Source organism: Drosophila takahashii, chromosome 3L (assembly GCF_030179915.1).
Source record: "Drosophila takahashii strain IR98-3 E-12201 chromosome 3L, DtakHiC1v2, whole genome shotgun sequence".
Classification (NCBI taxonomy): domain Eukaryota; kingdom Metazoa; phylum Arthropoda; class Insecta; order Diptera; family Drosophilidae; genus Drosophila; species Drosophila takahashii.
This window is the reverse complement of record NC_091680.1, coordinates 18,396,205-18,420,646: the sequence shown is the minus strand read 5'-3', so window position 1 is coordinate 18,420,646 and position 24,442 is coordinate 18,396,205. Positions and strand designations below refer to the sequence as shown.

At 42.4% G+C, this 24,442-nt stretch overlaps 3 protein-coding genes and 1 long non-coding RNA gene across 7 annotated transcripts in view; 2 read left to right on the top strand and 2 right to left on the bottom strand.

Annotated features, from left to right (window-relative positions):
* Positions 1-11,283, bottom strand: part of nmo (serine/threonine-protein kinase nemo) — a 72,246-nt gene extending 60,963 nt beyond the window's left edge. Inside the window, exons 1-2 of one of the 2 annotated variants that reach the window (XM_070215152.1) lie at positions 10,672-11,283; positions 9,050-9,620 (exon numbers count right to left, since the gene is read on the bottom strand). In XM_070215152.1, coding sequence (XP_070071253.1) covers positions 9,050-9,213 — 164 coding nt within the window. In that variant the 5' untranslated portion in view covers positions 9,214-9,620; positions 10,672-11,283. The remainder of the gene's footprint in view (positions 1-9,049; positions 9,621-10,671) is intronic. The other variant, XM_070215151.1, reaches the window with a different exon arrangement.
* On the top strand, positions 7,666-9,622 carry LOC138913002 (uncharacterized). 2 transcript variants are annotated; one of them, XR_011418567.1, is made up of 2 exons: positions 7,666-8,023; positions 8,932-9,622. It is a non-coding gene; the product is annotated as an uncharacterized lncRNA (long non-coding RNA). The 2 variants fall into 2 exon arrangements; XR_011418566.1 differs by having other exon boundaries at positions 7,666-8,309.
* A 702-nt stretch (positions 11,284-11,985) lies between the features above and the next one.
* Positions 11,986-14,354, top strand: Vps36 (vacuolar protein sorting 36). Its single transcript, XM_017156365.3, has 3 exons — positions 11,986-12,147; positions 12,209-12,934; positions 13,487-14,354. The coding sequence occupies exons 1-3, from the start codon at positions 12,052-12,054 to the stop codon at positions 13,862-13,864; spliced, it is 1,200 nt and encodes a 399-aa protein (XP_017011854.2). The 5' UTR covers positions 11,986-12,051; the 3' UTR covers positions 13,865-14,354.
* A 559-nt stretch (positions 14,355-14,913) lies between these two features.
* Positions 14,914-24,312, bottom strand: Spt20 (transcription factor Spt20 homolog). Of its 2 annotated transcripts, XM_017156362.3 has the most exons (7): positions 23,703-24,312; positions 22,723-23,646; positions 20,012-22,081; positions 19,298-19,550; positions 17,668-19,233; positions 16,920-17,222; positions 14,914-16,102 (listed from the first exon to the last, which is right to left on the bottom strand). In XM_017156362.3, exons 1-7 carry the CDS (start codon positions 23,736-23,738, stop codon positions 15,726-15,728), a joined length of 5,529 nt encoding a protein of 1,842 aa, XP_017011851.3. In that variant the 5' UTR covers positions 23,739-24,312; the 3' UTR covers positions 14,914-15,725. The 2 variants fall into 2 exon arrangements, with proteins under 2 accessions (XP_017011851.3, XP_070071251.1); XM_070215150.1 differs by lacking the exon at positions 14,914-16,102 and having other exon boundaries at positions 17,214-17,354.
* Between the last annotated feature and the right edge of the window lie 130 nt (positions 24,313-24,442).

Here is a 24,442-nt window from a genome sequence, read left to right as displayed (position 1 = left end):
GCTTTTGTTGAATCAGTATTGGGATAAAAGGGGAATTCCGCGGAAAGAGCGGAAGGCAAAGAGTAACAACCTTTGTTGTTGTTCATATGTTTTGCGAAGATATCAAGATCGTACATCAATAATGACAGTTAACAACAAAGCCGACTCGAAGAAATGTGCATACAGAAATAAATCGCAATTTCATTTTTTAAATTCCCAGTGGGCGGAGAAGAAAAATAAATCAGGTGAAAATATACACATATGGGTAATTGCATGGCAACAGCTTTTCAAGCAACTCAGGCGGCTCATTTGTCAAAGCAGATTAGAAAGAGACAGGTAGTGAGCGGAGTGAAAGAGACGGGGAGTTGAATTCTGCAGCAAGTGCAATAAAGAATAGGAAAATATTTCCTTGCCACAATTAACGCATCTGTCTAATTATCTTGCTGACAGTAAAATGAAGAAAAAAATAAAAGAGAGAGGGCAGCCACTTCGGCACTCCAGCTTTTGGCGCCAGGCGAAACCATTTTCAAATACTCTTCTCCCTGGTAAATATTTAACAATGACGCTGCAGTGCCGCAAAGGCATTTGCAGCAATTACCGCCATAGACTTTTTCTAGAATTTTAATTGAAATGTCAAAAGCGTTTAGTGCCGAGCACACACAGCGTTGGACCGTGGGGATAATAATGATCGCGACGAGGATGATGATGATGCAGCCAAAAAGCGGTTCGCCATTTAAGAGTCTAGAGTCGAGTATCCTCAGATTCGTTGGTTCGGACCGGCATTGCGGCAAAATCCGTCCCTGATTGTGCGGCATTATTGGGGTTACGAAAATATGTTAAGCTGCCAGTTAAGAGGCCGGAAAATGTGTGTGATTGTGCAGCTTTGTTGCCTCGCTTATCGCAGCTACAGTGGCCGAAATTTACTTGGTTTTGAAAATATTAAGCAGAAAGTAAATCAAAATTACACTCCTAAACATTTTTATAACAATAAAATGCTTTCTATAAACATAATAAAAAAATCTATTCAATCTCCAAACAAATGTTTATTAACACCTACGAAAAATGTTGTAAAAATCGGTGAATTGATTTTACAAATTTGCCAACCAAAATTGGAAAATCAAGGGGGGTAAACGAGGTAATCTGCGATGCAGAGACAAATCAAAGTCGGGTGGTTCAAAATAAAAACAAGAGGGTGGAAAATGTTGTCGAAAACTTAGCAAACAAAAGATTGCAGATATGTCGTTTTGCATCCCCAGCTTTGTAACGTCCACCTTCCTTTCATTTAATATTTTTAAACAGACGTTGAGGGCCCGCAGACATTTTACAGTTGAAACTTGCACAGAAAACTATTTCTTGTATTTTAAAAGATTAAATTACAAATATGCTCACCTCTTTTATTATATTTTATAAACGAGTTATCATTTTATATAGATTTTTAACCTTTTAGATGTAATAAAAAAACAAAAATAAAGTTTTCAAGTGCTAAAGATACAGCTAATTTCGAAAATATATTTTTTTCGTCTCTGCTCTTTTGGTTTTGCGTTAACCCTCATTTAGCATAAACAGCGGCAAATGCTGCAGAGGATGAAGCCAAGGGAATCCAGACAATGGCAGAGAGTTAACTGCTGTTGCCGCAGTTGCAGTTGCAGAAGTTGCTATTGCAGTTGATGTTGCAGTTGCAATTTCTGTTACTGTTGCAGTTGCAGCTGCGAGCATTGCGAGTAAGCTTGCCAGCCGCATTAAACGCTCGCACGATTTTCTCGTTGCGGCTGAGTGACTTGTGCCGTCGTGCCAGCAGCAAAAAGAGTTTTCCATTGTGCTAAATATGCGATATTTTCAAGAAAGAGCCACCACAACAATGGACCGAAGGTGGGAAATGGATGTTGGTCGGTCGGTTCCAGCTGATCCTGTTGATGGAGAAGACGGTGTCACATAGCGCTTAATTAGCACGAATCGAGAATCTAGATTTTAATTTGTTGTGCAAAGAGTTTTTGCTGAAAACCTAAGATTTAAAGGTTTCAGAGATTTTTTTATTCTTTTAATGATTTTTTTTTATTGGTCATTCTTTAAAACAGTCTCAAAACTTAGGGGAAATAGTTTTAAATTTATTATTATGATTTTCTATTTATTTCACACTCCATTACATTCTTTTTTTTAACAACATTCTCCTTACTATTTACGTTCTTAAACTTATTTTGGCTCCTTTCCCCAAACCTAAATCACATAAATGCATAAATTTTCCAACACTTTTCGAATAGTTTTTCCATTTGGCCCCTCGAGGCAAATAGTTTGACGCAAAACTTAATTAGTTTCCCCAGCACCCTCCTGCAGCTCCTCCTCTTCCAGCCCGATGGGTTTTACTTTATTTGCTGCCCCCTACCTTGCAGTATCTTCACCCGGAGTGGCTTCATTAGGTTCGGGTTCAAGTAGAGTTGACCGCCCCGGGCTGGGACCCCTCACACAGACTGACTTCTCCCCTTGTCCCCTCTTCAGCCCGTTTCGGTGTGTCCAACTGTCTCGACTTGTCTATTTCAGTTTTCCAATGCACTTTACGAGCAGCTCTAAGGTAGGAGCACACCAGAACAGTTGAACTCCACTCAATGGTCGGGTTGGCAAGGGGGTAAAGGGGGGGAAATGGGCAAGAGGAGCGTTCAACGTTCGTTCTGTTGTCCAACACACGATGATTTATTTGGCACACACGCAGCAAGAGAGGGTTAGTTAGCGGGGCGCTACCTGCTTGAGGTGGTATCTACACAGAGAGAAAAGATATGCCTAATATTACTTAATCCTTTTTTAATCATTAAAAGGTTTTCCCTAAATAATTTATTGATGATTTGATATTTTAAACTTAATAACATTGTACAAAGAAATATTTAATCATCATTTAAAAACCATCTTAAGTTTTTTACTACGAAATTTTAATGTTTAATATTTACTTTAGAATATCTGTTACAATTTCCGAAGAACTAAGACAAATGGTATTTAAAAGGTTGGAAAAAAAGATACTTTTAATGTTTCCCATTTTTTCAGACATTTTTCTCAGTCTACCAATCCCAACTTAGAACCCATGGAAGCTTTTTACGTTTTGGTGGCACTTGGTTGACTATTATTTTTCATTTGGGGCGCTCGCAGCTCGCAGGCGGTCCAAGTGAAAATTATTTCAAGATACTGGTAAAACGCAAAGGCACACGCACAGATACGTATGCGGATACGGATACAACTGGCTGGGCCGCAAAGCAGATACAGATACAGAATACGGGATACGGAATACAGATACACGCACATGTGCAGCAACATTATTTCTTGCGCTCCCTTTTGCCACACTTTGTTACACGATACCCAAAGCCGGGGTTTCGGAAGAGAGGTGCTAGAGGGGCAGATAGGGCCGGGTCGGGTATAGTACAAAATAAACTTCAAAGATACATTTGCGCTTCACTTGAACCGTAGAACGCCGTTCGAGTGAACTAAGCTGGCCACAGCAAGTGAGCTGCAAACACACATGTGTATCTGCGTATCTGTATCTTTGCCAGGGCTAAAATGAAGCTGTGGACAAAATTGCGTGCGTAATTCCCTTTTGTCCCTACTCCTACTCCTACTTCTACTTTCAGCACGAATCCCTCTATTCCTAGGACAAATGTTTCACCCGAAAAATAGAGGAATAAGTGGAGGATTTCACTGAACTCTACCTGAAATGTAGGACCTGTGCGTGTCCTGAGGCCATGTTGCCAAACTTCGCTTATCCAAAGACTGATGATAGTTTAGAACTCAATAAGATATTACAATAAAGAAATCTAAAAACATCAACATTAAAAAGTTCAAATTTCCTTTCAAAAAAAATTAGAAAATAAATTTAGAAATATGCTTATTTCATTTTCTTTTCCTCTTGATAAGACAACTATATCAATCAACTTCAGCGAACCCTTACAACCATGCCAAATTGCAGAATAAATTATAATTGGACCAACCCTTTACAAATTTAATCAGCCAAAAACTAGTTTGCTAAACCCCGAACAAAAATCAATAGCCTTCCCTTAGCCAACACAAAACGAACCCAATTAATGGATGAAGCTCAAGAAAAACTTGATGAAAAACTCATAAACCAATTGAGCGCCCTTTTTGGCCCAACTGCAAAAAGCAATCAGGAGGGGGGAAATGCAAAGAAATCGCATCGAAAGGAAACCACGGATAGCTAGGAAAAACAGGATAATTATTCAAACACTTTCAAAGTCAAACATACATACATGCAAGGGGCAGACGTGAAAAGTGTTCCCCTAACGGAAAACGTGGAATTGAAAATGTTTTTGGAAAAACTTTGTCGTTGCAACAGACGGAAAAAATAAATTGGGGATGGTTCACGACGACGACGATGATGATGATGACGGTTGGGTTTCGGTTTTCGGTTCTATTCGGGATGTTGCACTCGCGAGAGTGGAAAAAAACATATGCGGGACCTCACGACACAACCATATCCTGTAAATGTCTGGCCGTGTGCACATGTGTGAGTTTGCCAGACAAAATAACTGAAAAACGGGCGAAGGTTGTTCAACCAACCACCGCAGCAGCAGCAAAAGACCAAAAACAGGATAGGGAATTTCTGGATGGAAGGGGCACAACCGAATCAGCATCAGCATCAGGGCATCAAAATCAGCCGAGAGCAGCTGTTCCAAAAAGAGTGGATGGCATATAACAGTGGGTATTGTTAGCGAGAAGGAATGAGGAGAATCGTAAATAAAACTATGCATTTGCACTGCTTTCGTTTTTGGCCTTTCGCACACACATCTTTTTCGGTGGTTGGACGCGGCGGCCCAAAAGGTACACACACACCATGCGGGAACTGAACTCCCCGGCTGAGATTAGCACAGGATTTGCGACCCAATAGAAATCAGATGGGGGAATCTGTGGAGTGGGAAAGCCCAGACTTTACAAAAAGTTTTTGGTCTTAAAATACCCTTGAATATTCATTAGGCATTAGATGTTGTGGAAAGCTTCTTAAAGATAAGGATAGTTTAATGGACCCAAACCTATACCAAAAGTTATGATGGGGTAAGGCTGTAAAATCCCTCGTTATATAAATATTTTCTACTCTTTTAAAGATCCTCTGATTAGTTTCAGAGAAAGTAATTACAATGTAATTACAACAATAAAACACAAAAGCCATTAAAGACATCTTTGTACCATATATATATACCAAAATGTATGATGATAAATCCCTCGTTACAAAACAATTTTCTATTATTTTAATTTTAGTATTCATAAACTTTATGCTTAAAAGTAATCAATATGTAACTACAACAATAAAACAGGTCAATTAAAGACAACTATGTAAAAAGTTTCTTAAAGAACCCAAAAACTCTGAATTTTTATTTATGATGTGTTCAGGGCTTAAATCCCTCGATATAAAACTATTATTGACTACTTTTAATTTTAGTATTTCAAAACCAAAGGTCCTCTGATTAGTTTCATTAACTTTATGTTCGAAAGTAATCACAATGTAACTACAACAATAAAACATAAAGGCCATTAAAGTGTTTTAAATTGTTTTTGACCAAATCAGTCTGTTGCCCGGGGAACAGGGAACTGGGAATCCGGGAACTCTGGCCAAAACAAAGCCAAAGCCGGGCTCAGAGCCTAAAAATAACAGGAACTGGCTAAGCTAAGCCGAGAGTCAGTTGGTGAGTTAGTGACTGAGTGAGCCTAGACCGAAGACACCTTGCCAAGAGGCTGACCGGGCCGAGGCACTGGGGATGCCAGGCACTGGAGGTCCAGGTCCGAATAGTCGACTCGAGTCGAGGCGAGTTGAGTTGAGTCGAGAAGTCCACCGGCCACAATTCGTGCAGGAAGCGGGTTTCGTCGATGCAGGCAAAAGGTTTACACTGTCTTTTTCCTACCTTCTGCCGGGCTGTCCAGTCGTCCATTCCGTCCATTCGGTTCGTCGTCTGCCTGCGCACCTCCCAAAACCAGTTGCAGGTAGTTTAAAGTAAAGCCCAAAGATCTTCGCTCATTCGCTCGTCTTTTGGGATACCTTATAGCATATTTCTTATGCTGCGACTGCTGCGCAACCTGAGTCGCCCGCCATCCGTACATACATACCTACGGTTCGGATACAAATATATACCTTTATATAAACATACATATATATAATTCTCTTTCGTTTCTTGACTCTTTCGAGTCGGTTGCATTGGGGAAATTTCGTAGAACTTTGCCTAGGATTAATTGGTTAAATGTTTTTTTGTTCTTGTTTCGTTTGCGTCGTCGTTTTTTCTTCCCAAGAGTGCCATTTCTGGGAAACAAATTATACATTGAGTAATCTAGCACTAAGCATCGATTTCGGTTTTTATTAGAAGCACTTCAAGTGTTTATGGTTGGGAGGGGCAGGCAGTTAAAATCAAAGGGGTTTAGTTAATTGCACAGGGAAGCCATCTTTCAGTGATTCATAGTAATAAAATTCTAATATTTTCCTAATTTTACAATAATTTTTACATTGCAACACCTTGACTAATCGAAAATTTCTCCAAGAAACACGACCAACTAATGTTGCCCAAAAACTTTTATAAGCGGATTTTGTTAAAGTTTCTATTTTAACGTGGCCACGTTGCAGAAGTTCACTCTAAAACAAGAACTACTTAACGACTTGGGCCACCTTTTTGCGTTGCCCCACTCCATCCGCGGGGCACTTCCTTCCGCACCTGAAAAACCACGCTTCACCTGCTTTCGGGCTTTCCGCACCGCCCCTCAATAACAGGCACCACCTTTAACTAAGAACCCGTAAACAAAAAAAAACAGAAAAACAAAAAACAGAAAGCGACAAAAACACATTTCCTAGCCTAGGCTGACCGGCTGCATCTAACAAGTTCGACATTTGGCACTTGAATTTAACGCTTGATTGCATTCCAGCCTAAGTTTCAGTCGCTCTCCATTCACTTCCCATTCGCAGGACAGGATCTTTAGATATATGTATATAGTCCAACTTCCATAACTTTGAACTTTTTTAGTACAAGAAAATTATGTGCCCATAATTTTATACAATTTTGTTTGGTCTATTTAAACTTTGCAAAAACATAAACTTTAACCAACCATAATTATCTTATATTCAAAAATGTAATATTTTCAAATAGACTGCCATTAAAACTTTTTTTAAAAACCTTGAATAATTTAAAACTGAACTAACTTCAACAGTAAATTAATATTTTGCAACTGGTAGAACTAGTGGTGGTTACTGATTGCTTGGCAAAGCCAATCCAAACGTCAACGACTTCATTCTGCGGGTTCCACTTTCAGTTGGCCAAAGGGAGTCGTCGGGGTTTTATGGTGCTTCAAAGGGAAGGTATCGAGGGATATACTTGAGCCTCTTCTTGGGCCTCTTCTAGCTTCTAGAGAGTTTGCCTGCCTTTCTGTTGGCTCCTCCACTTGTGGCTCGTCTTCGGACTTCCACTTCCTTGTGCCTAAACCATCGGCCCCCTTGTGTGCCAGTTTTTCACTGGCTTCCCTGCGGACGACCCGACCACTCGTACCCCACCCACCCCACCACTCCTCGAAAAACCCGCCCGATAAACTGGCCTCACTTTGCGTTTTGATTATAGCCGGAAATGCCGTTTTACACGTGAATGAAATTTGTAAATGCAGCGTTGCCAAACTTCTGGCTACACTACAAATAAATTGATAGGAAGTCACGTTAAATAATAAATTGATGGAATTTATCGCATGGCTTTTGTTCAACTCGACACGAACGTTTAATATTTAAAGCTGTCCTATGTCAAAGAAAGATAGAGAACATTAAATATCATATTTTTCATCATCTGTAAATTTTATGTTGTCTATATTATATTAAATTTGTAGTTTTTACTCTTCCAGTGAGCGAAGAAAAAACAAACAAATTTTTGAAGCTAGCCCCGTTTGAGCAACAATTAATGTAATATTTTGCACAGAAATGTAAATCAAAAGAGTCAAGGGGATAGAAAAAAGGCAGAAAGAGAGGAGGCCGAGGAACGGAGAGATGGGCAAATCGAAAAAGGCCAAAGAGAGGGGAAGAGCCAGCGCGCTTAGGGTAAGAAATACTATATTATAGGAAAAATCCACCCTCAGGGGGCCACAGCGTTGAAAAATGCACAAAGGCACAAAACCATGAAGGATAGCTCGGGCTCGGGACTGAGGTTCTGAATCGAAATGAGTACGAGGATGTTGACGTTGCCTGCTGCACAAAACATCAACAGCAACAGCAGCAACACAATCAAAAGGGTTACAGAATCAAAGGCCTAAACAGAAGGTTGCTGAACCCACGGCGAGACCGTGACAAAAAAGCACATAGCAAAGCGGCAAGGGAGCACGAAAAGGTACCGATGCTGCAAATACCCTTTTGCCGGTAGATTGTTTATAAAACACCTTTGCTGATGTCCTATTTATAAGGATTATAGGAACCCGAAAATAAGCCATTCTTTGTAAATGCCTAAAGAAACAAATGTTGTCAGTCCTTACATGTCATAAAGAATTTTGATTACTTTGATTTCCTCGTCGAAACTTATTCAGGAAATAAAATTAATAAATTAAAAGTTCTTTAAGAATATAACTGGTTTTTCCAACAAACATTTATCTCAGTATTAATTATTTTCAACAGGATTTTGTGAAGTCAAGCCAAAGAAAATAAGATTAGGTTTTTTACAGAAAAACAGGTTTTGTATCATATTGTTGGCAAATTTGTATGATTATTATGATCGTATACCATCAGTAAAATATAATTTTTTGTATAAAACATGTGTTTTATGTATACTTATTATAAATGATACAGAATACATTTATAGTTCATATTTAGTTTCTATATTTTCTGAATTTTTAATGTATAATTTAAGTATAATATTGTAATTTCTATAGAATCCAAGGTTTTAGCTCTATATAATCCTTTAAGATATGTTTCCTATCCCTTACTACATGGTTCTACCATTCATTTGCCAATTTCAGCGGAATATCTTCAGACTCCCACCAAAACAACCCGGAAAATAACCTTATAAATTGCTCTACACCATAGCAACACCCTCGGCTTTTAATCTGGATTACGCGATCTGGAGATGTTACTTACCAGACAACTCCGAATGCTCCATAGCCGATGGGACGATCCGGCTGGACATCCTGGGGAACGGCCGGCGGTTGATAGTAGGGAGCCGCTGCGGCCAAGATTGCGCTGGCGCCCTGTGGCGCACCACCGGCAGCACCACCCTGTACCAGTGACATCGAAACGCTCATTGATGGACTACGCGGCGGGTTTTCCAAATAATTCGAGCAGCTGCACCCGGTTCTGGTATTCGCTGGCGATGGAGCTCAGTGGTTGCGGCTCAGTTGGGCTGTGGATGTGGATGTGGATGTGGCTGCTCCGTGGTGGTGGTGGTTTGGACTGTGGTTCTGGCGGTGGTGGCTGAGGTGGCGGCGGTGCTGGTGGTGGTGGTAGTGGTGCTTGATTTGATGTGGGAGAAATGGTGTTGATTGCTCAATGGATGCCGCTGGGGGGCCACTGATGGCCGCCATTCAATTGTTGGCCATTTGTTGCTGTTTGGCGTGCTTCTATTCAACGCTATTCCTTTCGCTGCGTGTTGTTCACGTCGCTTATTACACTTTTTACTTATTTAAATGAGATTTGAGGACATTGTGGAGAACTGTAAGAGTGGAGAGGAGAAATCAACAAACATTATTTGTTGGGTGGTTTCTTTGTCTATGAATAATTAATTTAAGAATTCTTTTGTATTCATTGTATAAAACAAAAAAAAGGTTATAACTTTCTTAAGTTTATTAGTATTTAAAAAACAATTATTTCTGTTTTTTATTTATAGATTCTGATCATAAAATATTTTACTTTAGATGATTTCTTTGTTCTGATAAGCAATAAGAACATTTATTTTTCAGTTTATCTTTCTATATCTGAACTATAAAAACTATTTTAATAATTTAATACTATTTCTGATAATAAAAATTGATTTATAGTCATTAGTAATAAGAACTTTCTGATTTTCAACAAGATTTTCAACAAAGGTGTTCTTAACTTTTACAGTTATTATAAGAATCCCATGATAAACAACTATTTTAAAATATGAAACAAAATTTTTACTGAGTATCTAAAATATTATTAAATTTCTGTAAAACTTCGCAGGGACAAAAACATTTTTCAACAATATCATTACGGATTGTTTCACTGTACTTTAATTGCCATTACTTTTGTTTGCTTTTCAAATTTTTGGTGGCAAATGAAGCTGCACACGAAAAAAAAAAACGAACGAGAGAGCGGAGAGAGGACATGAAAAGTGCCGTTAGCTGTCGCGACCGGGGCGCGTCCGTGTATTACAATTGTAAGTGTGTGCGTGTGTGGTGTAACTGTGTGTGCGCATGTGAGTGCGATTCTGAGTGATTTTTCGACTGCGCTGCCTGCGCAAAAAGCCGCTCAAAAAAACACACAAAGACCCACAATCCACTAAAATCACTAAATACTAGACTTTTCATACAATTTACAACATTTTTAAGGCCAAACAATAATGAGACCTCAAATTGCTAGCCAACAAACAAGCAAAAAAAAATAGCGCTCAAATGAAAAGCGAATAAAACGGGACAATTGAAATTCGCCCGGGGATACGTGATATTTCCCAGGGTTTAGCTTAGCTTTTCCGGACTAATTAAACCGATCCTAAGCAAACATGGCATTTCACTTTGATTTACCTTAAAAAATGCACAAATCTTTGAGCAGCGACAGTGGCAGTTTTTGGTTTTTATTTTCTTTTTTTTGTTTTACTATTTTTTTTGTTTAACTCTTCCGCCTTTGCGAGAGTGAGACAGACGAAAAACGCGCCGGGGGTAATATTCGTGCGTGTGTGCGAGAGAGAGAGAGAGGGATAGGGGATACAATTTTGTAATTTTTTAAATTATTATTGTAAAAAAACGCGAGACGAATTTGTTGTTGTTTGCTGAGTTACTACTACTACTATCGCGACGACTGCTCACACACACACAATCTCACGCACGTTTATACTCGGTATATGTATATGCAAGCGGAGGCAGACAAACAAACAAATTTTGCCTGGGTCACGTTTCTTGGCTCTCTCGCAGCTTTTATTGCCTTTTATTGCATTATCTTTGTTATCACACGGCCGCGGGGCGTGGCTGGGGGGCGGGTGGCGTTCAGTTACCTCGCAGCTTCCCCTCGATTTTGTTTAGCTTGGCTTTCCGGATTTTCGATCACACGCGGCGTTTGGCTCACTGGCGATTATTCCGATTTCGTGCGCTCGATGTTCCGCTGCGGTCGAAAGTTGAGAGAGACTTGAAACATATGTTCGATGTTTGCGGCCAATGTGGACGTTCCCGCGACCGATGCTGCATTTGTGGTGGTTTCTCAAAATCGCGGTGCTGTGGCTCTTTGGTCGAGCGTTTAACAACACTGGTTAGTGGGGGAGCGTTAACGGTGGACCGTTTATTCTTCGTGTCATGTCGTGATCGAAATAAGTTTACCAGCGTAATTTGAATGCTTACGTATATTAATAAAAAATTCAATTATCCATGATTCGAAAAGATTTCTGTGGTTGCTATTAATTTCTGTACTTTTCGTTTTTCGCGATTCTTTGGATATCGCTGAAGATTGCAATGAACTGTGGTCATTTTACTATAGAGAAATAATAGAAATGTCCTAGAAAATAAAAAAATACATTTAAATAGCATAGCTTAAAGATGATAAGACAAAAATTATCTTTTAAAATGTTATTTTAGCTCCAAAAGTTCAAATCAATCCAACATTTTTTGTTTCCAACAAATTTTCCGTCACTCCGGAAAAAAAAATTGTTTCACAGATGCAAGGTATAATTCATCATTAACACCGATTTGGAGGGGATTAAAATACGAACAGGAATTTTACAAGGATAAAACGCAATACAATTTTTTAAAATTTAAAATGTTTGTTGTAACATTTTTATTTTTTTTAAAGTGAATTTTGTTTAACCAATATCTACTGTACAAAATAAATACCATCTCTAAGGAGGAGTCACGCGAAGCAGGTCATCTCGAACCAATGTCACAACAACAAAAATAAAATAATAGAATAGCCGAAATATGAATCGCTTCGCCTACGTTGAGGCCCGTTTGAGTTCCAATGAAACCTTCGTCAGCCGCGACAACAAGGTGAAAATCTACGATGGTGACCAAAAGGTTGGTTAATAAGTTAACCCAATCAAAAACCCTACTTAAATAGTAACTCCCAATATTACAGACCGAATTCGAAGAGGGCGAAATAGTGCTCACAACCCACCGCCTCTTTTGGGGACGTCCTGGAGAAATTGCCCGGGCTGCCGTCACCCTTTGCCTGCCACTCAGCTATGTGATATCGCTAAGCGAGGAGACGACTGCCTCCAATTTCTTTGGCCGCAAGACCCGCATAATCATGCACCTCCGTCCGCCAGCGCCGGATAAGGCACCTGGTCCACTGGACACCAGTCGCGCCACGCACATCAAGTTGTCGGGCAAAAATGGCTTGAGCGTTGAGTTTCACAGTGCCCTGCGGAAAACGCTGAATGCCCGCGTCTGGGAGATCCTCCTGACCAGCGAGACCACCGTCAACCGACTCGCGAGCAGTCCAACATCGGAGGCTGTCAACGATCGACTGGCCCGCATCCAGAAAAGGACAGGAATCGGCGGCATTGAACGGCATCTGGAGGCCAAGGCCAAGGCCACCGATGAGAACATAGCTCTGGCCTTTCAAGATCTCAGCGTGTTGATGGCCATGGCCAAGGACATGGTGGGTGTGTCCAAGACGATCAGCAGCAAGATACGCGAGCAGAAGGGCGAGATATCCGACGATGAGACGGTGCGTTTCAAATCCTACCTCATGAGCCTGGGCATCGATGATCCCGTGACAAGGGACAACTTTACCAGCAATTCGGCTTACTTTAGCAGTTTAGCCCGTCAGATCTGCGAGATGCTGCTAGATCCGATTGAGGTGGGTGTTTCTTACTTTACAGTGGTCGGCATAATTATTTTGACAGATTTTAAAGTTAAATCTACTCATATTTTGTACTTATAATAGAAACCTATAGAAAGAGCACTTTAATTCCGTCTAAATGACACTACAATGTTCTTAACCCATTAAGCACCCTTTTGAAAAATTACAAAATTAGACAATTTATGTAGACAAAATTTCAAAATATTTTTCCTTGTATTTTTTTTTGATTTTTTGAAAATAGCTAAAAATTACAATTTTAGCCGCTTTTTCCTCCTTTTCATAAAAAATTTTACTGAGATCGTTCCATTCAAAGAAACAATAAAAAATACAAGGAAAAATATTTTGAATTTTTTTTTTTTGCGGTTATTATTAATTTTGATTAAGGAAAAACTTTGCATCACAACATTTTTGTTTTAAGCCCCAGAAAAAAAGTTGGAAGTTTGACTTTCATTCAACACTTGATAACATTCAAATCTGTCAAAATAATTATGCCGACCAGTGTAAATAAGCATTTCTGAGGCTATAATTTTATTGATTTTTCTCTTTTAGGAGCAAGGAGGCATGATGTCCCTGGCCGACGTCTACTGCCGAGTGAATCGTGCCCGTGGCTTGGAACTGCTTTCCCCTGAAGATTTACTGCACGCCTGCGAGCAGCTCAGTGGTCCCATACGCCTGCGCAGCTTTCCCAGTGGCGCCAGGGTGCTGCAATTGGAGTCCCATGATGATGGCCTCATAGCCGTAGACACGCTGGAGAAGGTGGAGGCTGCCGAATCGCTGGCTGTGGAGGAACTGGCCAAGCAGCTGGGCATCTCCCTGCTGCTGGCCAAGGAGCGTTTGCTGGTGGCCGAGCGTTTGGGCAAACTGTGTCGCGATGAGTCGGTGGAGGGGCTACGATTCTATCCCAATCTGCTGCTGAATCGGGAATAATTTAACTGTGAATGTACTTGTTACTAGATATGCTTAACAATTATTACTTTTATGTAAAAAAGTATTGTTTTTTTGACTATTATTCGGATGTTTTTCAGTGGAGGAAAGGTATCATCAAATCCTGCCTATTTCAAAACTTTTTTAGAATAACAAGACTGTTTCGATTTTATAATTAATTTCACACTTTATTGAATTAACGGAGCTTTTGCTTTGACTTTGTCGGCGCTTCATTATTTTATTTCTTATTTTCGTTTTTGTCGTAATTTATATTTTCGTTTAGTATTTCTCAAGAGCTTTCTTCGTAATCAGTTTAATGAAAAGTTTCTACAGTCAGGTATTTTGATAAGCAGTTATTGAATTGAAATTACACATTTATATTAATAGTGGTTTGTCGTGTTTACATACATATATATATTATAAATATCTTATGCTGCTGCTTAGATTGCTCCGCATTACATTAATAAATCTTTGAATTACGTTTCAATAACCATTTGATCAGACCACACGTATGTATCATAATTCGTACTCAGGTTTTTGGCCAGTTCTTTGCTTGAGTAACCCAGTTCGTTATGCTTTCAATTTCAATCATTTATTATTCGGTTTACGTAGTACCATGTTTTCTTTTTCGTTTATTCTTCTTAAATCACATTTATTATTTAATATTAACATTGAGTAATTTATGCTTGAGTGTGTTTTGTAGGGTACGGTTGGGAATACGGGTAAATGGTGAGGTTAATTTGTGTTTTACTTTCGTTTCGTTTTTACTTGTTGCTCAATGAAGAGGTTTAGTTTTAGTGTTGTACAGCTGAATCAAACAATGCTAAACAATTACAGCAGAGTAGTAACATAAATAAAATCGTTACTTAAATAAATAATTTCCATCTACAAAAACTGGCTTAGTTGAAAAACAAATTTGTATAGTCAAAGCGTTTCCTTTTACACATTACTCGACTCTCGTTTGCAATTTCCTTCGTCCAAGGACCTTCATCTGCTCCTGGTCTCTAGTTTCATTGTACATTGCGCTATTACAAATAAATTGTTTAAATAAGTTTTGACTTTTTGTGTATTTTGCTTTCCGTTTTTTAATGTTTCTGCAATTGGAAGTACTAAATTGGTTGAGGCTACGAATTGTACATTACAAACTAAAATGTGTGTGTGTGTTTCACTTCTTTTTTGTGAACTTAGGCTAAGCAATCGATTAAATAATTAGCAATAATAATTTTAATAGTACAATATGATTATTTGTAATTGCTAAAATGAACCCCCATCCCGGTTCACATGCTCTCTCTCTCACTTAGCTAAACGTAATCGTAATAATTAGAATTTCTTTACAATTAATTTACGTGTTTTGTTGATTTTACCTCCTCATATTATTGCTTTCCTTTTGTTTTCGGCGACTCCTCCCCTGATTTACAGCTTAAAATTAGCACGCTTAATGAGCTAGTGTTAGGACTTAACGAATTGGAGTTGGGAGCCAAATTGATAGGTGTTTCTTGTGTATTTTAAATGGCGTTTTGGGCGCGGGACATGTTGAAACAATTTCCATACATATACATGTATGCAATATATATATGCGTATATACAACTAGATAAATATTATTAAGACCTCTTCTACACCTAATTCGTTTTCGCCAGGGGGTCACAATTAACACAAGCGCAGTCGGTAGAGCCGAAAAGCGGGGGGCCAGGCTGAGTTGCCCATGCAATTTACACTTACGATTACACATCAAAACATATATAGTAATATGGGTATACAATGTACGATAGTAGTGATAGTTAGGAGGTAACCATAAACTATAATATCAAGCAATACACAACGCTCTCTCAGTTCTCAGTCGTTGGCCACTTCAATCCACATCCTTTACTTGGTCGCATCGGTGGTGGAGCGCCGTCGATTGACGGCAGCCTGTTGCTGTTGTTGCTGCTGCTGCTTGGCCGCCGCCAAAGCAGTCAGTGTCCTTTGGCTGATTCCCCCCGAGGCGGCGGTGGTGGCCCTTCCGGCGATCTGTATGTGCTGCAGCTGCTGCTGCTGCACCTGCACCTGGTTGGGACTGGGCAGTGTCTGAGAGGAGACCGTGGCGGTGCTCTGCTGGTTGAGTATTCGGTGTTGCTGCTGCATCGGCTGTTGCTGCTGCTGCTGTTGCACGGGCGCCTTCACCGTCTTCAGTTGCAGCTTCTGGCCCGACATCACAATTGGCGTGGTGCTTAGACTGGCGCTGCTGGTCACCACATTGGCGGCTAGAAAAGAAATCAGTTTTTAGAATTATAGTCCATCAAAAAAGAACCATTTTTAACTAGAGCCCTGAGTGAATTATTAAATTTTTGTTTTATTATAGTACGCCATGATATTTCTGATTTGTTTAATTGAACTCTATGTGAAATAAATTGAAAGAATGAATGAATTCTTTTTATGAATTTTTTGAATTTGTCAGATTTTTTTGTGCTTTCTTATGAAAACAAATAGTTGAAAATTTTGAACAAATCAATGTTAACTGCTTAGTAAATAAAATTCATGCAGATTTTATGACAAATTGTGGCCCTTTCTTCTTCAAAAGAAATTTTCGTTTGAATTATTTCGGAATTCATGCCATTCATTTATTCAATTATATTAAACTCAAAATTCAAATTCATTCAATTCTATTAAACTCAAAATTCTAATTAATTCGATCATATAAAACAATAAATTCAAAATAATTTATTGAATCCATTCATGCAGGGCTCTAGTACCAATAAACTTTTTTAAAACGTTTTAAAGAATTCTTTTTAAGGCACTTATATTGTTTCACCTAAAATGTGTGTAATTTTAATTTTGTAATTCAAATATTTTTTTTAGCAAAGAAAACATTTTTAAAAAGAAAAATAAATTTGTTAAAAATAAATTTATATTAAACGTTAGGATTTTTAATATTTTTTGTACAAAAATTAAACTTAAAATTCTAATTAATTCAATTCTAATAAACTCAAAATTCTTATTAATTCTTATTCATTCATAAAAAACAATAAATTCAAAATAATTCATTGAATCCATTCATGCAGGGCTCTATTTCCAACTCACCGTTCACAGGAGTCGTGGCCAGCTTGAGCGTGGAGCCACCAATCTGCCGTTGGGTGGTGATGAGCTGCCTGCTGGCCAGTTGCTTGGTGCCCACCACCTGGACGTTGCGTGCTCGCGGCTGAATGGTGCCCAATAGCTGGATGGATGCGGTGCTGTTGCCGCCCTGCGACTGCTGCTGCTGCTGCACCGTCTGCTGGACCGTCTGCTGAACCGTCTGCTGGGCGATACCTAGACCACCACCAACATTTGAGGTACGTATTGTTTGAGGATTTAGTTTCTGAACACCGGCACCGACTATTTGAGCTGCAAGCAGAGAGAGAGAGAGGTGTGCGGGGAGATTTTGATTTTGTTTGTTTTGGTTCTTGTTTTTTTCAGGTGGCAAATGAGAAATGTCCAAGGTCAGAGGTTATACATAATGGACTCTCTAATCTTAAACTGATGGCATTTTTGGGTTAGGACACACAAGACACATATAATTCGGTTCGGGATTAGTTTTGGGTTGCATGAGGAATCGAAATCGAAACGAGTGGTTAACGGGTTTGTGTTGTATGATATGTTTGTAAACGAGAAACGAAACAGAAACAGAAGAGAACAAAATTAAGCATGTTCAATCAAAAGAAAAGAGTTACGAATAAATATAATGGTCTCCGAGTAAATATATATAAATAAAGCTAGCCATTTCGAGAGTTACAAATACATATTTCTACGGCCTGGCCGAAGATTCTCCTCTCCTTTTCCTGCTACTCACCAATGGGTAAAGTTAGCACGGCTCCTCCTCCGCCGCCTGAGTTCCCACTATTGCTGCTTCCCGCCGAAACTCCTCCTCCGCCGGCATTGTTCGTTATGACCACCGTTTGGCTGCCTGGATTACCAGAAGGCAGGTTTACAATAGTGCCCGTTGGGGGGGCATGTTGCTGCTGCTGGTTCTGCTGATGTTGCTGCTGCTGCTGCTGCGTCTGCAGTGTTATCGTGTGTGGCAGTTGCTGTTGCTGGCTGGAAACCGGCACCGAGACCAGGACACTTCGCTGTTGACCCTGCGCTGTTGCAGCACCCGTGGCACCCGCATTTCCCGTCTGCTGCTGCTGCTGCAAACTATTCCCGGAGAACTGCAGCGAAATGGGTTGCGTGAAGCCGGGTATCTGAACTTGCACGTTCTGCAGGCCGGCAAAATTGGCCATGGCTCCTTGGAGCTGGGAAAGATTGATGCCTTGCAGGTTGAGAGTAGCGGTTGTCTGTTGCTGCTGTTGTTGCTGCTGCTGTTGCGGCGACGCCGAGGGCTGCGGATGCGGACTAGACATGGGCGAGTGTATTGACGAAGTGGCGGGCGAATGAACTATAGTTTTGGTAATAAACTGCGTCGCCTGCGGCTGTTGCGGCGACATGTGTGGCATGGAGACGGCTGAAACGTTGGAGGTCACATTGCTAAGCCTCTCGAGCAGCGCTTGATTTTGCTGCGACGATTGCGAGTGATCCGAACCCGATGGCGAGGGCGTAGCCGCGTTGGTTAGCAGTGCAGACAAAGCTCCACCACCACCACCGCCACTCGAAGTGGACGCCAGATTGTTGGGCACCGCAAAGCCACTGGCATTCGAGGCATTCGAATCGCTGCCCGGCGAAGGGGCGGCCATGCCCACCACAATTGCGTTGGGCGGCGCCGTGGTGCTGTCCCTTCGCAGGGTGCTCAAAATTCGCTGCTGAACGGGACCCGTTGGACTCTGAATCCAGGCTGCTGCCGCCGCCGCCGCTGCGCTATTGCCCGACGAGATCACTGTGTAGCTGTGGGTGCTGTTCGGGTTCGTCATCACCGCCGGCGGAGAGGCCAATTGCGAGGCGAGTGCCGACATGGACACCCTCACCGTCTGACTTCCATCGCCCGCCTGCTGATGATGCGCCTGCCCCGCTTGATTCAGGTTAACTGCTATCAAATTGCCAGCGGAATTTGTACGAAACGTTGTCGTAGTCTTTCGATTGGCATTCAACAAGTTTTGCAGCACCTCACTGGGCTGCTGCTTTCGCTGCGCACTCACCAACGTGGGTGTTCCACGGGTGGTTTGGACATAAGTGGCTGTGGCAGCATCAGCGGTGGTGGGAGTCGTCTGTTGCTGGTGCTGCACCAGCGTCAAAGTCTGCGGTTGTTGCTGCTGTTGGCCCGTGGAGGAGGTGAATGTTCCACTGGCCACCGGTGTGCTGGTCATGGCAGCGGGAGCACTATTAAGCAGGTTTAAAATCGATGCATTGCTGGAGTTTTTGAGTGTTGTTGCCGTGGTGTTGTTGCCTCCATTATTGTTGTTATTGTTGCTTTGTGTGTTGCCCGCTGTAAATTAATAAAAAGGGGGTTAAATATTATTATATATTTTTTAATCCAGAGGTAAACTCACTTTGATGTTGCTGATGTTGCTGCTGTTGTTGCTGCTGCTGCTGTTGTTGGTACTGATTGGCAGAGTTCATAATGCTGTTCACTATGGCATTTATTGCTGGATTTGGGTGTATGGCCGTATTGTTGTTCATATTGTTATTATTGTTGTTGTTACTAGTGGCAGTTGTCTGTTGTTGTTGTTGTTGTTGCTGGTGTTGCTGCTGCTGATGTTGCTTCTGCAATATCTGCTGCTGCTGAACCTTCAGCTGCGTTTGCTGTTGGAAAAAGGAATATATTTTAATAGGAAAGTTCTGTACCAATTTAGAGCCCTGCGTGAATCATTAAATTTTTGTTTTATCATAGTATGCCATGAAATTTTGGAGTTGTTTAATAAATTAAATGTTTTTCTTTTTAATTTAGAATTGAATGAATATTTTTTATATATTTCTTGAATTTGCCAGATTTTTTTGTGCTTTTTCTTAAGAACAAGAAGTGGAATATTTTTAAGAAATCAATGTTAACTGCATAGTTAATAAAATTCATGTAGATTCAATCACAAAATTATGGCCCTTTGTTCTTTAAAAGAAATTGTCGTTTGAATTATTTCGGAATTCATGTCATTCATTCATTTAATTCAATTAATCCCAAAATTCAAATTCATTCAGTTCTTTTAAATTCAAAGACAAAATTCAAAGTAATTCATTGAATCCATTCAAATTAATAATTTTTTACTTACCAGAATTGGCACATTTGAGTTGAGCTGGGCACGCAATGCGGAATTTGCCCCCACGACGGTTGTGCCCTTGACTTGCTGCTGCTGTTGCTGCTGCTGAATGGTGGCCGGCTGGATGGTTATGCCAGAGTGTTGCAGTGCCTGTGCCAGCTGTTGCGACTGCTGCTGTTGCGGCTGTTGCTGCTGCACGAGGACCAGTGAGCCATTACTCAGGCTAACCTGGTGAGTTGTTGTGGAGGAATTGCTGCTGCCGGTGGCCAACTGCTGAAGGTGAATGTGTTGCTGCTGCTGCTGTTGTTGCGGGACGATCTGGGCTGTAGCCTGTTGTTGCTGCTGCGTTGCCTCAATTGTGTAGGTTTGCTGCTGCTGCTGTTGCGCCGGCTGCTGGCGAAAGTTTTGCTGTACATTGATGACATTACTTCCGGCCAAATTCAGAGTCTTTTGCGTTAGTTGTTGACGCGGCAAAGCCACATGATGCACGGTGGCGGATAGCTGTTGCTGGGGTTGCTGTTGCTGCTGCTGCGGTTGTTGCTGCTGCTGCTGTTGCTGCTGAGGATTGCCTACAATCACAACTTGCTGTGGCTGCTGCTGCTGTTGTTGCTGCTGCTGCAGTTGAGCCTGTCGCTGCTGCTGTTGTTGCTGCTGCTGCTGTTGCTGCAACAGGATGCGCTGCTCATTCGTCAGACCCGTGTGCGTCACAATTGGCACATGGCCGGGTATCAAATGCGTGATTTTGACCGCCTTGCGTCCCTCCTCGGTGAAGATCTCGCGGAACTGCTGAATGTATCGATTGGCATGCACCCGCGTGCCCAAAGCAAAGCGGCAAGATTCGCCATTTCGCTCGCCTTCCCGATAATCTCTATCCACATACAGTTCACCAAGATACTCGGCATCGGAGGGCCGCTGAAAGATGGAGAGCTTAATGTGATATAAAGCCCTTCGCCCTTCGCTGGCCTCGCGCTCTGTTTCCAGCACATATTCCTCTATCAGTTGCGGCTGGAAGTTGTGCCGGCAGTTCGGCTGGCAGCCATCCTTGCAGGCCTCACTGAATTCATTCAGCGGTTCGAAGGCCTTGGCATACTTTTCCACGCTGATCACGTGTTCGGGCACCTTCAGATTGGCGGGATACTCGAGTGTGGGCGGACGAATGGGCCGGATGACCTCGTGGGGCCGTCGAGGGACTTTCGAGGTGAACGACGAGAGCATGGCGCCCACCAGTGGATTATTGGTGGGCGCCGTAGCCGTGGCTGTGCCGCTGCTGCTGCTGCTCCCCGTTCGCGGTCGCTGGCGCAGACGAGCCAGATAATCGCACAACTCGAGGCCATGATGATGGGTAAACTGATCCAACTTGCGCTTCCTATTAATCGCCGTTTGGGTGAACTTCTTCATCTGGCGCCGCAGTTCGTGGGAGTTGAAGAGCTGACGCTGATGCTGCGCATTGATGGCCTGCCGCCCTATGCTTGGATCCGGTTCCAAACACAGCGGCTCCGCCGTGGCCAACACCAGCTGGCTCTCCAGCGCCAGCTTATCCTCCGCCGGCCACTGGCTGCCCATTTGCTGCACCTCCGCGAACAAAGTGGCGTTCGTTGGCCTGAGCAGAATGTGCTTCATATCACAGATATTCGTTGAGGTGGCAAATGTCTGGCGGAAGTCGCGGATCTGGGCAATCACGCAGCCGGCATAGAAGACGCTCGGCTTGGCGTACACCCGTGTGCCCTCGCTGTCCGACAAACTGACCGTTTCGGCGCCGATTAGATCCATTAGAAACTCCGGCAGCATCTCGCGATCGATGCACTGCAGCAGCAAATCGTTTTCGTAGGGCCAACGCAGCACTTCCACGAGTCCAAAGTTGGCCTCCGCTGCCTTTGAGTGACTTTCGTCCAGCGCTGGCGGCTTTTTGTCCTTGTCTGCATTGAACCATTCGTTCGTCTGCGGGTTTAGCTGCATGTGCTCATCGTAGTGCAGGGCCAATGAATAACCTTTGTTTCCTGGATACAGGTTGACCACTATTGTGTTGAGCTTCTCGCGCTCCACCAGACGTTCGAGTGTAAAAGAGCGGGTGCGTTGTTTTAGCTGAAAGAGGCAAAGGAGACATTAAACAGAGTTAATATTTTGACCAGGTTTCGGAATTTAACACACTTGTTAAAAACATGTAAAATGGTATTTTACTGTGTGAGCAACGTTTTTGACATGTGTGTAAATAATCATTATTTGAGATTTTTTTTTAAAAAGGCCTACTAAAATTTTTACAAGTTTTAAACAACAAATTAACTGGTTTTTATGCACTTTGTAGACATAAACAAATAACAGTTCATTTGCTTTCCAGATTTGTTGACATGCATATACTTTGTGGACAAGAGTAAAAAGGTTATTTTTGACGTTTTAAACAAAATATCACAGTAGTCTTTTTAAAATAAAAATCTCAAATAACAATTATTTACGGTCCCTGGTTAAAATTTGAAAAATAATTGTTGGCACACACAGCTCACTTGTGTTTCTTACACAATGTTCTTAACACAAATGAAAATTAAATTTAATGTTAATAACACGTCGGGTAAATAACACAAATAAACTGTGTTATTTATGTTCCTAACAAATGTAAGCTACAATTTTTTACACACATGTCAATAACTTTTTTGAACTTTAAAATTTAACATGTTTTTTACAGAGTGTGTTATTTTCAGAGCCCTGATTTGACTGATTTAAAATCATACCCCTGTTTCGGCAAAGTAGTTGAGGTCATTGCTCAGCAGTTGTAGGTACAGATCCTTGATTTTCTCGTGCAGATTGAAGAACTTGCTGCTGCTCCCGCTCGACTGGCAGGCGGAGGAAGGTGGCTTGTTGGAGGAGACAGCGGCGGCGGCGCCAGCGCCTCGCGACGACGAGGAGGAGGAGGTAGCCGTGGAGACTGAGGCGGCGGCGGCGGCGGGTAGAGCTGAGCTGCGACTAGAGGAGCTACTGCTGTTGGACTTTTGGCGCTTGTTCGGCGACGATGTGGGCGAGGCCAAAACATGATGATTGTGCGTCTGGTGGAGGTGATGATGGTGCAGGTGCTGTGCCGATGCCGGCCGCTTCTCGGACTTTTTACTCGTCGAGGAGCTGCTATTGCTCAGACTGGAGTTGACGCCCGGCGGCGTGGAGAGCAGCAGATCGGGCACCACCGGCGAGGGCGAGGTGATCGAATTGAAGTTCGACAGCGTGGTGGTGGAGGATGAGCAACTGGAGGGCGAGGGAGCAATCGCAGTGGGCAAACCGCTGGGCGTGGCCGAGGTGGGCTCGGTGAGCAGGCCGCCCAAAGAGCCGCCCGTTCCCTCGGTGGGCGAATCGTCGTCATCGAAGATGCAAATGGGCGGCTGGGCAGGAATCTGTGGTATGGCCTGCAGTAGGCTGGTCTCCAGATAGGATTTACTGCTCGAGGAGGCGAACTGCTGCTGCTGCTGCTGCTGGAGATTAGGAGGCAGCTGATGGTAGGATTGCTGCTGCTGCTGCAGCTGCGGCGAGGATCCCGATCCCGCCTGGTACTGGACGAACTGCGTCTGGTGGACGACGCCCGAGCCGTGGGCGTGGACCGTTAGACCCTGGACATGGTCCGCATTGCTGGAGCCCTTTAGCTTCTTGAGCGTGTCATTTATAATAAACTAAAGGGAATACAAAGTAATTAATAGGTTTAAATGTAAAGAAAACCCCATCTTACGTCGGCTTCTTGGCATGAGGAGTCCAGGCTTTGCATGGTGCCAGCAGCGGATTGCTAGGGGAGTCCCAACGTAGGATAACCCACTCAGTTACCGACGACATCCAAGCCTTAATCTTTCAGCAATCCCGGCCAGGATGTTTTAGTTTTTAGTGCTCCCTTGTTGTCTCCTACTTTCGCTGGCTTTTGCAGCAGGTGATGATGATGCCCATCGGTTGTGCCGCCAAAGGCTCTCGGTTGCTGCGCTCCAAAGGATCAGGATTCGAGTGGCGAGATCCGCGATCCCTGATCCCTAATCCCCTGAGTATTTTCTTTACTCTTTTTCCACTTGCACTGCTGCTTCTGCTTTTGCTTTTGCTGCTGCTGCTGCTTTGCGTGACATTTTCTCTCTCTGCGCCCCTCTGCCTGCGAACCCTGCTTTCTGGCGCTGCTACTCCGTCAAATCGCTGGGCGCCGCGCTCTGCTGCGGTTGGGGCATCAACAGTGGGCTGCTTCTTTAATAATACGCCGTGGCTGGGTCGCTTTTAATTGTTTTAAAACTTTGTTTTATGCTTTTTTTTTGCAATGTAAATGTACTGTACGATTCCGTGCCGTGCGAATGCCAAACAATCGTTATCGGGCTATCGTTCGCTGTGAATGGCACAATCGACGTTCCGATACTAGTTCGATGGGCATTAACAGGCGGTGTGGTCACACTGGCCATAGCGATTACAGTGTGCTGTTAGGCGCACTGTTAACTGGGA

What these genes read in the sequence shown, in the direction of transcription:
- Vps36 (XM_017156365.3), top strand. Translation starts at nt 12,052, where the DNA reads ATGAATCGCTTCGCCTACGTTGAGGCCCGTTTGAGTTCCAATGAAACC. An exon ending in TCTACGATGGTGACCAAAAG is followed by an intron (nt 12,148 to 12,208) that starts GTTGGTTAATAA and finishes CCAATATTACAG; the next exon opens with ACCGAATTCGAAGAGGGCGA. An exon ending in TGCTGCTAGATCCGATTGAG is followed by an intron (nt 12,935 to 13,486) that starts GTGGGTGTTTCT and finishes TTTCTCTTTTAG; the next exon opens with GAGCAAGGAGGCATGATGTC.
- Spt20 (XM_017156362.3), bottom strand. Translation starts at nt 23,738, where the DNA reads ATGCAAAGCCTGGACTCCTCATGCCAAGAAGCCGAC. An exon ending in CCTCATGCCAAGAAGCCGAC is followed by an intron (nt 23,647 to 23,702) that starts GTAAGATGGGGT and finishes TATTCCCTTTAG; the next exon opens with TTTATTATAAATGACACGCT. An exon ending in ACTCAAATGTGCCAATTCTG is followed by an intron (nt 19,551 to 20,011) that starts GTAAGTAAAAAA and finishes TTTTTCCAACAG; the next exon opens with CAAACGCAGCTGAAGGTTCA.